Source organism: Alligator mississippiensis, chromosome 5 (genome assembly GCF_030867095.1).
Source record: "Alligator mississippiensis isolate rAllMis1 chromosome 5, rAllMis1, whole genome shotgun sequence".
NCBI classification, from domain to species: domain Eukaryota; kingdom Metazoa; phylum Chordata; order Crocodylia; family Alligatoridae; genus Alligator; species Alligator mississippiensis.
This window is the reverse complement of record NC_081828.1, coordinates 128,253,171-128,269,074: the sequence shown is the minus strand read 5'-3', so window position 1 is coordinate 128,269,074 and position 15,904 is coordinate 128,253,171. Positions and strand designations below refer to the sequence as shown.

Sequence of the window (15,904 nt, the reverse complement as noted above, 5' to 3'; positions counted from 1 at the left end):
TGCAAAGGATGTATTTCTTTCCAGAGAGACTATACTTATGCAGTCAAATACATTATGCAACTAATACATTCCAAAATTCTCATTCTTTCAGAATAGGGAAATGTTCATGCACTTCACAAACTCTTAGCTGGTAAGAGGTGTGCTTCACACTAGGGCTGTGGAAAAACAACTACTCTTCTCAAGTAAATTTACAAGTTTTAGATTTAGCAGCCACCTGCAAATACTCTTCATTTCTGCAGCAACAAAATCTGCCCACCTCTTTTCAGAATGTTTGTTCCAGAGCATCTGATTTAAGCAAGACAGGAGAGAAGGTAAACAGACATGTGGGATGGCTTAAATGATCCAGGCAGCAATATTACCAATTTAAACACTGATGAGGAACATTTGCTTGCTCCCTGTCATAGAGACTAGGTGTTTAATTGATTCCTACAGGGACTTGTATCAAACCATTTGATGCAAACCCTCCTCTGCCCACTTTTAACCTATACTCTTCTTGCATGGGTGGGAAACCTGAGTCTGCAAATACTTCTGTTCTTCTTTCCTATAGCATGAAGGTCCAAGAACAAAGTATCAGGTCTTGCTTACCTCTGTCCTGAGCTTATCAATCTTTTTAGCTACGCTGGACAATAGCCACACTTTGTGATAATCTAACATTTTAATTTTCTGCTCTTAACCTTTGAAGTCATATTGTCATCAACTGAAATATGCCTTTCTGAAACTGTAAGGCAGGCAAAAAGTACCACTCGGACTTCTTGCCAATTTGGCCCTAAGGGAAAATTCCTTCTCAAATCCAAATAGGTAAATCAGTCAGATCAGCAATAACTTTTAAGAAACAACTTACTACAATTACTGAGAGGAACAATGGGAGAGAGGAACAAAAAGCTTTAAAAAATCTTGAACAAAATTAAAAAGCACACCAATATCAATGTTAATTAGCTAGACTAATCTTCCTACTCTTGCCAACAGCAAGGCAGAAGGTCAGTGAAAGGGGGGCCAGTCACAATCCTTGTCCTATTATGCATGCTCTCTTATGCAAATTAATGTGCCAATGCTCCTCTGAGCCAATGGGATTGCTACAACAAATTGGTGGAAGAGGTCATTTAAAATGCAACAGCCCCAGAATAAATGCTAAGCAGCAGCATCCCAAATCATCTGGAAGCCTAGGTGGGCAAGTAGAGGAGCATCCTTGTTGTTTTTTTAAAGATAAATAGAGATAAGGACAAAGAATTAACGGCAGAGAAGTACTTTAGAAAATGCTCTGTTAATTACTTCTGTACACACTCCTCATCGAAGTACTCCTTCATATCCCAGCGTATGGACCAAGTAAAAAAAGAGGAGTCCAACAGATCATACACTTAGACAAGTACCCATCCCACCATATCTAACCTGCAATCTAGCTTTTTAAAGCTTGTACTGAAGTAGTGGTTTGCCTGCTACAGGCAGATACCTATGCCCAAGGGCCATTACTGCTGGCTCCACTCTTAGTTATGTAAAGGTCTGAAGAGAAAACAGAATTCTACTGCCAACACAGAATGTGGACTCAACTAATTAAATCACAGCAAATTACCTAACATTAGTAATTAATTTGCTATTACCTCCCCTTCCCTTTTTTGAAGAGTTAAGTGATTGCAGCAGCCCTTTAAATTAGCTTATCAGACAGAACCAGATGCACAAAGAATAAACTTTTCCAAAAGTATAAGTTAAAATTTGTGTAATAAAGCATTAGACAGCTTTCTATTTGGGAAAGCAAGCGATTACTTTTCCTTTATAAAGGCAAATGTTTATCTACATGTGTTTGATTGAAACTTTCATATAAACTAGGATTACAGAACTTTTTTGTGCTAATTTGAATTTGAGGTCTACATTTTTCTCTAAATTAAATGCATAAAGATGGGTACGTGCTAAACATAGAATTAGTGTTCTAAATCTCTTTTAGCAGTATAAGTTGTATGAAATGTTAGGTGTTCTTCGACAGCAATTCCATGCCTTTATCATTAGGTTCAAACTGAACATTTCAAAATCCTGTGAGTGTCATGCAAGACAAGGATGACAAGTGAAAAATATCTAATTAAAAGAATGTTTTAGCATCATATCACTTTCAGATTAAGTGTTAAATCTATTACTGTTATTTTTTTTTTTTTTTTTTACACGTCAGTTTGCACAAGTTAAGTTTCTAAGCCACCACAAGATATTTTCATTGAAATATTTTATTTTATACCACAAAAAGAAATATTCGTTTTCCTATGTAATTTTTCAAAACCACCTGCAGAGTTTGAACCACCTTCCCTCTCTCCAGGGCAGAGAAATCTAGGAAAGGCTCAAAAGGGTAATTCTGCATGTAGAACTGAAGACCAAAGAAGAACATTTTTAAATAGTTTTGAAATTGGTTAGAAATCCAGTAAATGGGATGGTATGACATGAAACACTTTCCTGGGAACAAGAGTGAAATTTGAGTGCTACAAACTGATGGCTAAAGAACAGTAATTAAAACAATTCTGCATCTAACAGATTCTGTATTGCCGACGTACTGAATGACAAAAAAAGTAGCGAGGCCTTTTTAGCCACATTATTAATTCACCTGTTAGGCTATAAATAAATCTATTTCCTTAAGAAAGAAAAGATTTTAATTGAATCTGAATTACACATTTGGCTTAACATTTTGCCTACAAAATACTACCATAAAATCATATGTCATTCTTAAAAATTATCTTACTTGTGTCAGAAGAACAAACTGAGCAAACTGCCAGGGAAGCATGAAAAAGATATTAGAAACACACAGTGCAATCAAGCTTCCTCTATTAACATTCGGAATCCTTGGGAAAAAGAAATAGAATAGATACCAGTAAGTTACACTATAATAGCTCTTCGTACTTCATTTAAAAGAGCAGCAAAGAATGGAAGCAAAAAAATGAAAGACTACCCTGCAACTTGACTTGCAATATAAAATAAGCAACACTTATGAAGAGTGTGGTTTAAAGACAACTCATTTGTTCATTTCTGTAAGAACATATAAAATAAGTTTCAGAACTGCTGATTTTTGTAATTCAAAATGGCAGCGACTTGCTTATATATAAATGAAACTTCCAAAGCTTTTAATCCTGACAGTGGGGGCCACCAATTAAAAGTGGCAAAGACCCACATATCAGATGTTCAAACAAATGGTATTATGATCCATTAAATGACTTAAGTACCCACAATGAGATTTAGGTAGAATTTAGGCACTTAAGGTCAAAAGCACTATCCTTAAAGCCTTGGTGTAATTTTTTATTTTTATTTTTTACCAGTAAAATTCCAAAGGAACCCCAAGTTCCACTCCTGTGCATTCTTGTCAGTCCCATGTAATGGTATAATCTGACTCATGGCTAAACCCCTGCAAAGATCTACAAACTTGTTTTTCTACCTGCCTCCCAAGAGATCAGATATAGTAGGCATACTCATAGCCTGTAAGTGCTCACAGCATGCTCACAACAGGCTTAACACATGGTAAGTCCACACCACAACACAGTAAGGGCTGTCACTTTTGTTCAAAAACACAGCTGGAAGAGTCCTTCTATTGTACACTAGTCTAGTAATTACTGCACTCAAAAGTAGAAGACCCTGGTTCAATTCCTGTGTCATCCTGAAGAAGTTAATGCCTATCCCCCAGAAGTGTCTTCGCCATCAGACTATATGTGATTCTCAGGTTCTGCACACTCAGCCCCTATGGTGGAAGCTTTTTCACTTTGCAGGGGAAAAAAATTGAGCTAAATTCCCTATGTTAAATAGTATCACTTTTGCTCCCAGTTATGGAGTTGCATTGGTATTGGCAAGAGTGGATAATGTTTGAAAAAAGCCCTAGTGTATATGATGAATTCACTGTAACCAAGTGCAAGTTAGAAGTTACCTGAGAATATAGGTCAAAACCAACATCTGGAGCACATGGAATGGGTATGAAAAACTTTCACGCAGAGGTGGTGTCCACATCACTCTTGTGCACTGAAAGAATTAAAAAAGTCAGTTCATAGTGTTCACTGGTTTGTTTTATAGGTGTTTCCATAAAAAATAATGCATTTACAAGTAACATGATCAACTGTAGATATGGCAGAACTACAAAATAATTGCTTGAAGAATCATTCAATAAGTCAACAAAATTCTGCATCCAAGAATAAAAGGAAGGAAGAAGCATGTATCATGAAGAGTGACGATTCAGTTTTGGTGCTGCAATCTCTAAGATATGAGGCTTTTTTAAACCACTACTATTACCCAGTTCTAAAATGAGAAAACTACTGTGAAAAAGCAATCTCTCTCTCACAAAAATAAATGCAACAGCTTGGGAGCTGATCTTTCTAATAAGCCTCAAAGATGCCTTTTACACATGTTCTTTTACTTTCTCCCCATTATGGACACATCTTCAAGCTCCTTATTTATAAAAGCAGCCTTCCTGAAATCAATTACTCATGTAATAAAGGACCATTCACAAAAACAGACTGCGACTCATAAATGTAATTACACAAGAGAAATGTGTGGAGGGAGGAGGGATAGGGGCACATAACCTGTCCACTTAGAGGTCCACACACACTTGTTACATGCAGACATAGCCATGCATCCCTAAAAAGTGAAGAGTGTGTAGCTCTTGCATCTGTCCCCCAACATCTATGCAAGTAAAAATGAACCAGTGAAGGTAATTACTGTACACCATTTTCAGCCCCAACCAAACCACTGACTTGAGTTCTAATTTCACATGGTTATTCTGGCTCCCACTCACTTCAATAACAGCCGCTATCACAGCAACAGCTCTGGCTGAGACTGGGTCAGGGCTGGGCCAGAGCTTCAACTGAGGGTAAGTGGTGGGAGAGGGAGGGGAGGAGAAGAGGCAAGGAAGTAGAGAAGGGCAAAAGCATTGGGGATCAGGTGGGCAGGGGGAGAAGGAAAGCGGCGGTTTGACACAGGGCAGAGGTGAGGGGGTCGGTAGTAGAGGGGACAGAGGTAGCAGGGGCAGGTGGAGGCAGCAGCTGCAACTCAACCCCAAATACGAGTAAGGGCCGGAGCCACAGAAGCCACCTGCCCCATGCTGAATGAAGGAAAAAAAACCCTTGTCTTGGATTTAAGTAAATATGGTAACATCCCTTTAAGGTAAATGATTCCCCCAAGCAGCCTGCTGAAGCAAAAAATTAACATTTTTTCCAAAACTTAATGACATCTGCATAATTTGTTGAATTTGTGCTTCAGTTACTAATGGCTACACTGCACCATGCAAGAGGGAGGATTTATAATTATTTTTGGTACTTAGTACTTAGAGTAGGAATACAGTAAGACATTGGAAGCTGTGCATGTGCAGCAGTAAAGTACCTAAGAATAATGACTGAGAAGAGAAGCCTGCCTAGGTGGCATCTTTAGAGCATATTTTGAAATTCCATTTAAAGGTATTAGCTGTTTCACCCCTCCTGTTTTTATTTCATGTTTAGAAGGCGGCTGTCAAATACAAGTCTGACTCGTATTATCAGCAAGTTAAAGAAATATGAATACAATTACAGAGTTACAAATATTCAAAGATGTATGCGTATTCAGTTTACTGAACTGAAAAAAGCAGAAATTGCAACTCTAATCGCAGCCATATGGCCCTAGCGTCCATCTAAACAAGTAACAAAGTCAGTCATATCTTTGTCAATGTCAAAAAGCAACATGATTAAAGTGAACTTGAACAAAAAACAGTTAATTTACTCTTCCAAAGCACAAGAGATAAGCACAGTAATAAAGTACTGTATTTACCCAAATATAAGCTGACTTCGAATTTAAGACAACCCCTAATTAAAAATTCTACACATGGATAAATTCTACAAATTTGTTATTATTTTCCACTTATAGATCTAATTAGTGGAAGGTCATCTTCAATTAATCTCCACATTGCTGTGGCAGGGGTTGAGGGGACAGATCCTTGCCTCTTATATTCCCCATATCTGCCCCCCCCCCCACCCAATCCCCACTACGTGCCTCCCTGCTGTGTGCCTTCTCCCCTACTCCCTCGCTGCCCCCTGCCTCCACACAATTTGCCAGGGTGGGAGCGCAGGTTGCAGGCAGGAGCAGGATAACAGACTAGGGAAATCCCTGCTCCCATTTGCAGCCTGCTCCTCCCACACCACGCACCTAACAGCAGCCTGCCCCCACCTCCCCACAACACTCTGCTCCCCTCCCTGCCCACCCCCTCCTTACCTTCTGCTGTTCTGCTCCAGATTGGGGCATTCAGTAGCAGCAGCAGCCCTGTCCAGCACTAGTGCAGCCCTGGCCAGGGAGAAGCAGCAACAGCTGTCAGTTGGGCTGGGTCAGGGCTGGAGGAACCAAAGCTGGAGCAGAAGATAAGGTGGGGAGGGGACAGCTGGGCTAGTGGGGGTTGGCAGTAAAGAGAGCAGGAAATAGGTGCAACAGGGGTTGGAAGGGAGCAGGCACAGGGTGCAAAGTGTGGGGATGTGGGCTATAGGTATTGCCCTCCCCACAGCTGCATGGCCAGCCATTCCTCCAAACAAGCCTTTCCAGCTCAGGGCAGGCTCAACTCCAGCTTCAGCCCCAAGTCTGGGTTCAAAGCCAGAGCTGAGCAGCCATCTCCCCCAGGCCGGCACTCAAATCCAAGACCAGGGCTTTTATCCCCCCCCCCCCCCCCCATGATGACAGGGGGCAAGAGGGGATAGAACAAACAAACAACTTTGTCTTGGATTCGAGTAAAATACAGTACAAAGGAAGAGAGAGAAAAAAGAAAGATTGGCTTTTGAATTAAACCAGCTCTTTCTAATATGTATAGGGCTTTTTCTTCCAAAAGTTTAGCTTTCAAATCCTGCAAAGATGTAGAGTCATACAACTCTAGTAAATTAAAAGTCACTATACCGATAGACAATTACCTTAAACTCAACGTGTGTTATAATTCATGACCATCAGTTAATTTATACTGAACATAAAGAAAAATTGGTCCCTTGGTATACTTTTGAAGTAAGTCATGTCGACAGAATTACAAGACAATACATTTGCTGCCCTTTACAACACAATGCAAGACATTTTCTTCTCAGGCTAGGTAAGTGGAGGACCTGGAAAAACACTGGTGAAGAACAGTCATGACAGAGCTTTCACTGTCTGTGTTGATACAGTGTGTATTCTTGAGGATATAAAAACACCTGAGATTGCAACCTGCAGTTTTACACACAAAGAAGCACTGTAAATATAAGAATGCCTATCTAGGCATTTCATAAATAAATCCATGCAGGACTCTAACAACTATATTTTCTAAGGTGTCCTGGGATCTAAAGATATCCCTTAAATAGGCACCTAGTGGAGATTTCAGAATCATCTGTGCAATACACCAAACAACACTATACTCAGTATAAGCACTTAATATACCACCATCTATATATTTCTAAGCAACACCAATTATGAAATTAATTTATATAGCTTTCCTTTCAGCAACAACAGTAACTATACAAGTATATGTTGAAAACTTGGTTCCAGTGAAACAAATTGGTGGAGGAATTCAGGCCAGGCCTCATACCACAGTAGGAAGGATCAAGACAACGGGCAGCAAGAAGCAACGGGTGGTGGTGACTGAAGACTCCATTCTGCAGAGAACAGAGGGAGTCACCAGCCAACCTGACCTGTTGTCAAGTCTGCTGCTTGCCCGGAGCCTGGATCTGAGGATCATCCAGCCCTCTGACTACTACCCCATGCTGCTCATCCACATAGGTATCAATGATACTGTGAGGGGAGACCCTGAATGTATCAAAAGCAACTAAAGTGCTCTGGGTGCAAGGGTGAGGGGGTCTGGAGCTCAGGTTGTGTTCTCATGGATCCTTTCAGTAAAGGGAAAGGGCCTAGGCAGCAGCAGGTGCATCCTGCAGATCAACACCTGGCTGCACAGGTGATGTCGCCAGCAGGGCTTTGGGATGTTCTTCCAAGAAGGATTGCTGGGAAGAGATGGGATCCACCTGACAAAGAGAGGGAAGAACGTTTTTGCAGTCAGGCTCACTAACTTAGTGAAGAGGGCTTTAAATCAGTTTGCCAGGGGATGGAGACCGAAGCCAAGAGGTAAGTGGGGAAGCGGGAAACCTGGGCTTAGGACAGACATTTAAAAAGCTGGAGCCTGAACTGATTCAATCTTTGCGGGTTAGTCTAGCCTGTCTAGACTGAACCAATCTGCAAGTGAACAGACATTCCCTCTAGACTGAGAAAGTACAGGCACATGCCTTCAGCCGCTTAGACCAGGCACCAGGGGGCACTAGGGCATGCCCTCGGCTGCAGGGAAGCTATGCTGGGGGGAGGGGGTGCATGGCCAGCCTGGCAGTAGCCTGGTGTGAACTGGCTGGGGAGGGGGCTTAATCCCCCCCTCTGTCCCACCCGCATGGACCCAAGCCAGGGTCTGCCTGGCGCTCACCCCTTGCTGTTGCCAGACGCCAGCCAGCATTGTTCCGTTACAGGTTTAAACCAGTTTCTGATCATTTAAATCGGCTTATATGCAACTTCTGTCCCTAGCCCAGCAGGAAGAGCGGGGGGGGGGGGGGGGGGAGTCTCATTCTTCCTGAAAAATCAGTGCAATCAACTAGTTACCTTGGGTGCCTGTAAACAAATGCTCGGAGCCTGGGAAATGAGCAGGAAGAATTGGAAGTCCTTGAACAGTCATGGCACCATGACATGATTGGAATAACAGAGACATGGTGGGAAAGCTCATTTGATTGAAGCACCGTCATGGATGGGTACAAACTGTTCAGGAAGGACAGGCAAGGGAGAAGAGGAGGAGTTACACTTTATACAAACAAGCCATAAGAGCTTTGAGCAATGAAGTATGAAATTGGGGATAGGCCTGCTGAAAGTCTCTGTGTTAAGGTTAGAGGGGACAGCAAAAAGGTTGATGTCATGGTGGGGGTCTGCTATAGATCAGACTAAAAAGAAGTGACAGGTGAGGCTTTCTTCAAACAGTTAGGAGAAGTTTCCTGATCACAGGCCCTGGTTTTCATGGGGGGCTTCAATCACCCTGACATCTGCTGGGAGGGCAACACAGCAGTGTGCAAGCAATCCAGGACAACTTCTTGGTGCAAGTGCTGGAGAGGCCAACTACAGGCCATCCTCTTTTAGACCTGCTGCTCACAAACAGGAAAGAATTGAAGGGGAATGCAGTAGTGGATGGCAATTTGGGCATCAGTAACCACAAGATGATTGATTTCAGGATCCTGATGAAAGGAAGGATGAAGAGCAGCAGAGTAAGGACCCTGGACTTTAGAAAAGCAGACTGACTCACTAGGGGAACTCATAGGCAGGATCCCCTGGAAAGCCAGTCTGAGGGGGAGAGGAGTCCAGGATAGCTGGTTATACTTTAAAGAAGCCTTACTGAGAGTGCAGGAACAAACCATCCCGATGTGCAGAAAGACTAACAAATATGGCAGACAGACATAGCAGGAAACTCTTCAATAAACTAAATAACAAAAAGGAAGCTTATAAGAAGTGGAAATTTGGACAAATAACTAGGGAAGAATATAAGAGCATTGTTCAGGCATGCAAGATGAAAGCAGGAAGGCCAAAGCACAATTGGAATTGTAGTTAGCGAGGGATGTGAAGGATAACAAGAAGGATTTCTACAAGTATGTCGGTAGCAACAGGAGAATCGGGAGACTGGTGGATGTGGTGTACCTTTATTTTAGCAAGGTTTTGATACAGGTCTCCCACAACATTCTCGTAGGCAAGTTAAGGAAGTATAGGTTGGATGAATGGACTCTAAGGTGGATAGAAAACTGGCTGGAGCATCGGATGTAGAGCATAGTAATCAATGGCTTTATGTCTAGACGGCAGCTGGTATCAAGTGGAGTACCCCAGGAGTCAGTGCTGGGGCTGGTTTTATTCAATGTCTTCATCAATGATCTGGAAGATGTGATGAAGTGCACCCTCAGGAAGTTTGCAGATGACACAAAGGTGGGGGGAGTAGTAGATACACTGGAGGATAGGGCTAGGATTCAGAGTGACCTAGACAAATTGGAGGATTGGGCCAAAAGAAATCTCATGAGGTTCAACAAGGACAAGTGTAAAGTCCTGCACTTAGGACAGAACAATCCCACACACCACTACAGGCAGGGGCCTGACTGGCTGGGCAGCAGAAAAGGACCTGGGGGTTACAGTGGACAATAAACTGAAGATGAGCCAGCAGCGTGCCCTTGTTGCCAAGAAGGCTAACAGCATACTGGGATGCATTGGTAGGTGTGTTGCCAGTAAGTCAAGGGAAGTGATTATTCCCCTCCATTCAGCATTGGTGAGGCCACATCTGGAGTACTGTTGTCAGTTTTGGGCCCCCCAGTACAGAAAGGATGTGAATAAACTGGAGAGTCCAGCAGAGGGCAACAAAAATGGTGACGGGGCTGGGGCACATGACTTCTGAGGAAAGGCTGAGGGAACTGGGCTTATTTAGTCTAAAGAAGAGAAGACGGAGAGGATTTAACAGCAGCCTTCAACTACCTGAACGTGCATTTGAAAGAGGATGGAGCTAGACTGTTCTCAGTGGTGGCAGATGACAGAACAATGAGTAACAGTCTCAAGTTGCAGCAAGAAAAGTTTAGGTTAGATATTAATTAGGAAGAATTTTCTCACTAGGAGGGTAGTAAAACACTGGAACAGGTTACCCAGAGAGGAAATGGACTCTGCATCCTTGAAGGTTTAAGTCCAGGCTAGACAAAGCTTTGGTTGGATGATCTTGCTGGGGATAGTTCTGCTTTGAGCAGGGGGGTTGAACTAAATGACCTCCTCACGTCCCGTCCAACCCTAATTTTCTATGATTCTATGATACTGGAAGCTTGCCACCAACTTCAAAGGGGATAGGTTATCATTCATTGTACCTTCTTCATGAGTACAGTGTTGTTTATACTTACAGTCTAACCAAGTTAAATCTGGAGCAGAGATGGAAATAACTTATCTTCTTGATTTTTGCACAATTACAATCTCAACCTTTACCAGACATGTTAGAAGTAAAAAAGGTAAACAAAAGAATATTATTCAAATAAAAATACTACATTTTATTAAAACTTGCATGAGTAATTCTTGTGAGGAATAAAAACACAACTCTTCCAGGTTCAATTTAACAGCATGAGAATAAGCTGAACAAGAATAAAAAGCTACCTTCACACAACAGCAAAGCCTGGATAATACCCATTTTATTCCAGTTTTAAACATTTACTTGAACCTAACTTTTCTTATTAAAAAAAAAATCCGAGAAACACTCAAGTATGAAGGAATCTAAAATAGGGAATACATATTAAAGACTGTCTTCACATAGACAATGATCAAGTTCTGTTGGGGGAGGAGGGGGGGAACCTCTCCTACAGTGGTACATTTAATGCCACAAACACAAATCTTTTCATTAAATATGTGACTTCTCCAAATTTATGAACCCACACTGAAATAAGTAAAATGTACATTGTTGAAGGAAATTACATGTACCTCATTTGGTCTAAAAATCAAAACCTGAAAAAGATTGAAAGACCTACCTCCCCATGGTTGAAAAAGTAGCACAGTACAGTTACTAGGCCTCCTAGACGGCTCCCACTGTAAAAAGAATATGACAAATGAATGCAACAGTTTAATACCATTCAGTAATATCTTCTGAAAAATCATATTCACAAGCTTTGCCATGTTAAATCAAATACTGAATATCATTTTAAGAATAAAGGAGATAGAAATATATATATATTTTATCTGAACCTGGAAAGAAAAAAAAAAAAAGTGTAAACCAGGTAAGATATTAGTTGGGCAATGAATGTGATGTTTAAATCAGTCTACCCTCTGCAGAGCACCTCCTCTATGTCTTCCTGAAAACCTTTCTGAATTTGCTATGCCTTTAAAATGAACATCTACTGGTTTGCAGAGCTGCTATATGTCTACATTGCTTCTTCACAACTCTTGGGAAGAGTGCTGGCACCCAAGCTTGCTTTACCCACATACACACGTCAAAGAAAGAAATAAGGCTGCGAACCTGTATTCAAGGTGTCCACCACCCAGCAAGCAGAAAAGCTCATGGAAAAATATTGCTGTAACCAGTAGTCTTGGCTCCACACAGTCCAATGGTCATCAGGCTGACATACTGCATAAGCAGCAGCTCTGCAGACAAGGACCTAGGGGTTACAGTGGATAATAAGCAATGAACCAACTGTGTGCCCTTGTTGCCCTGAAGTCTAACAAGCATACTGGGCTGCATTAGAATCATAGATTAGGGTTGGAAGGGACCTCAGGAGGTCATCTAGTCCCTGCTCAAAGCAGGACCATCCCCAACTAGATCATTCCAGCCAGGGCTTTGCCAAGCCAAACCTTAAAAACCTCCAAGGATGGAGATTCCACAACCACTCTAGGTAACTTGTTCCAGTGCTTCCCTACCCTCCAAGTGAGACATTTTTTCCTAATATCCAACCTAAACCTCCCTTGCTGCAACTTGAGACCATTGCTCCTTGTTTTGTCATCTGCTACCACTGAGAATAGTCTAGCTCCATCCTCTTTGGAACCACCCTTCAGGTAATTGAAGGCTGCTATTAAATCCTCCCTCAGTCTTCTCTTCTCCAAGCCTCTCCTCAAAAATCACATGTCCCAGGCCCTGAACCATTTTTGCTGATCTCTGCCGGGCTCTCCCTAACTTGTCCACACCCTTTCTATAGTGGGGGCCCCAAAACTGAATATAGTATTCCAGATGTAGCCTCACCACTGCAGAATAGAGTGGAATAAATTGATATGCTGGCAACGATCCTACTAATGCAGCCCAGTATGTTATTAGCGTTCTTTACAACAAGGGCACACTGCTGACTCATATCCAGCTTATTGTCCACTGTAACCCCCAGGTCCTTTTCTGCAGAGCTTCTGCTTAGGCAGTCAGTTCCCAGGCTGTAGCAGTGCATGGGATTATTCTGTCCTAAGTGCAGGACTTTGCACTTGTCCTTGTTGAACCTCATGAGATTTCTTTTGGCTCACTCCTCCGATTTGTCTAGGTCACTCTGAATCCTAGCCCTATCCTCTAGTGCATCCACTACATCCCCCAGCTTGATGTCATCCACGACCTTGCTGAGGGCACAGATTGTTAATAAAGATACTGAACAAAACTGGCCTCAGGACCAACCCCTGGGGGCACTCCACTTTATAACTGGCTGCCAGCTAGACATTGAGCCATTGATTACTACCCATTAAGCCCATGTTCCAGCCAGCTTTCTATCCAACTTACAGCCCATTCATCCAGCCTGTACTTCCTCAGCTTGCCTGCAAGACTGCTGTAGGAGACCGTATCAAAAGCCTTGCTAAAGTCAAGGTTTATTACATCCACTGCTTTCCCTGCATCCACAGAACCAGTTCTCAACACAGAAGGCAATCAGGTAGGTCAGGCACGACTTGCCCTTGGAACAGTCAGCATGGATTCACCTAGTCATCTTCTCCTCCAACTGCTTAGAAATGGGTTCTCTGAGGACCTGCTCCATGGTTTTTCTAGGGACAGACCAGTGAGTCTCACCTCAGTAGTTCACTGGATCCTCCTTCTTCCCTTTCTTAAAAGATGAGCACTATTTTTGCCCTTTTCCAATCATCTGGGACCTTCCCAAATCGCCACAACTTTTCAAAGATAATGGCCAGTGGCTCTGCAATCACATCAGCCAACTCCCTCAGCACCCTTGGATCCACTGTATCCAGCTCCATAGACTTGTACATGTCCAGCTTTTCTAAATAGTCCCTAACCTGTTCTTTCACCACTGAGGGCTGCTCACGTTCTCCCCAGACTGTCCAGCCTGGTGCAATAGTCTGGGAGCTGACCTTGCCTGTGAAGACCGAAGTAAAAAAAAGGCAATGAGAGCACTTCAGCCTTTTCCTCATCTGTCACTAAGTTGCCTCCCCCATTCAATAAGGGCCCAATCACACTTTTTCACCTTCCTCTTGTTGCTAAGCAGGAGCACTGCCAACAAATCAAGGGAAGTGATTATTCCCCTCTATAATATTGTGTACTGTGTCCAGTTTTTGGCCCCCCACTACAAAAAGAATGTGGACAAACTGGAGAAAGTCCAGTGGAGGGCAATGAAAATGGTTAAGGGGCTGGGGCCCATGGCTTATGAGAAGAAACTGAGGGAGCTGGGCTTATTTAGTTTGGAGAAGAGAAGACTTAGAGGGGATTTAATAATAGCCTTCAACTACCTGAAGGGTTGTTACAAAAAGGATGGAGCTAGACTGAGTCTATGATTCTATTATTGATTTTTAATTTTCTATTATTCTATTATAAAAATATATATGGAATAACTGCCACCTTTTTTGCTGAGCACAGTCCATCCAGTGCTCTAAATGCGATGGGATCCTTTGTAGTACGACAGGACAAGAGAAGTATGATCAGGTAATTCCAGCTTGTCACAAGCATGCTCACAACTACTTTAGGATTACACAAGACTACTTTAACTGTGGCGTTTCATAACTTCGAGTATTTGACTTTGAAACCTTATTAAGAACATTCTTTTTAACGGTTTTTCTAAATACACTATGGACAGGTTTAAAAGGAAAGTGGCGTAAAGCAATATAAAACTATCTGATAGTTATTTTCTCCTAGCAGTAACTTACCACATCGGAGCCTAGAAATAAAAATTGTACCAAGTCAAAAGTCAAAACAAGAAGAAAGTGCAATTTCTTAGTATGTTGTAAATATAATCCTATTGGTGACTGATTGGGGTGGGGGGAGGACAGGACTAAGCAATAAGATGCAGCTCCTTTTTTTATCTGCAAGTTTTTTTACAACAACACGATAGTGTTTTACAATATAAAATACTGGTAAATCTCAAAGTATTCAGTATATAAAACTATTTAATGTAATCAATACTGCATGACCAGGAGAGCTATAGAAAGAAGAAAAAACAAGCCAATGCTACCTCTTTCATTTTTGTCCATTTTTGGACACAATCTTCCCTAAACAAACTGCTGAAGCCTCTTGCAACATAGTAATTACAGGCCCAGAAACCAAATTACATTTGGATTACAAGTCAGACACTTACACATGTAAATACATCAAAATATCATTTGCATATGTAACTGCACATACAAAGTAGTTGCTTGCCAAAAATTAAGCCCTTGACATAAAATCTATTCAGCATGTTCAGTAGTTTATAAATTATTATAGGTCCCCGATAAAGGTAGCAGTAATGAAACCCATACTAAGGGCTAAAAACACCTAATTAGAATTTTTAACATAATTCTCACTAGTCAGTATGTCTGCCCCTTGAAATGTTATGACATTTAGAAATGTCTGCCCCTTGAAATGTTATGAAAATAGCATGGTTTGTTCAAGATAGAATATTCAGAAGGTGAGCTATGCTTTGTAAGTGCTAAACACAGTAAACCGGGAACAGTTTTCCCTTAGAAGTAGACTCAAAACAAGCTTGTTACATATTTACAAATGACTACAGGTTTCCCTCGCCAACCACGGTTTTGAGTATCTCCCGTTAATATTCTGTATACCATACTGGCTACTACGGTATACAGTTCTGAGTAACCACAATTTTCTATGGCTGCGCATCAGCCCGCCAACCCCCAGGCCCTGCTCTGCATCTCCTTCCCCCCGCCACAGCCCCTGCTCCCCCCGCCAGAGATGGCCCCCAGCCCTGCCAGAGGAGCACGCAGTGGCAGGGAGCTGCCCTACCCACAGTGGTAGGAAACAGCAAGCCCGCTCGTCACTGTTCCCTGCTGCCTGGCTTCCCCTCCCCCGTGACCCAGTGCAGCAGGGAGTAGAGAAGCCACCCGGGGATCTCTTTGCCCCACGATGCCCCAGCAACGGGCCTCCTGTGCCTGCCGCTGGTTTGAGGGGTGCAGCCCTGTGCCGCTGCCCTGGTGACATGACTCCTGCATGCGGGGCTGTACTAAGGGCAACGCAGGGTGAGCAGTGGCAGTAGAAGAGATCTGGGCTGGGTCA

The 15,904-nt window shown here is 42.4% G+C and overlaps 1 protein-coding gene across 3 annotated transcripts in view; it reads right to left on the bottom strand.

Annotated features, from left to right (window-relative positions):
* Positions 1–15,904, bottom strand: part of DPY19L1 (dpy-19 like C-mannosyltransferase 1) — a 97,469-nt gene that overhangs the window by 50,135 nt on the left and 31,430 nt on the right. For all 3 annotated transcript variants that reach the window (XR_009462542.1, XM_059728688.1, XM_006269102.3), the window contains exons 8-10: positions 11,481–11,538; positions 3,884–3,975; positions 2,714–2,813 (exon numbers count right to left, since the gene is read on the bottom strand). Coding sequence is in view for 2 of the 3 variants with exons in the window: in XM_059728688.1 (XP_059584671.1) it covers positions 2,714–2,813; positions 3,884–3,975; positions 11,481–11,538 (250 nt within the window). In the remaining variant the exon portion in view is untranslated. The remainder of the gene's footprint in view (positions 1–2,713; positions 2,814–3,883; positions 3,976–11,480; positions 11,539–15,904) is intronic.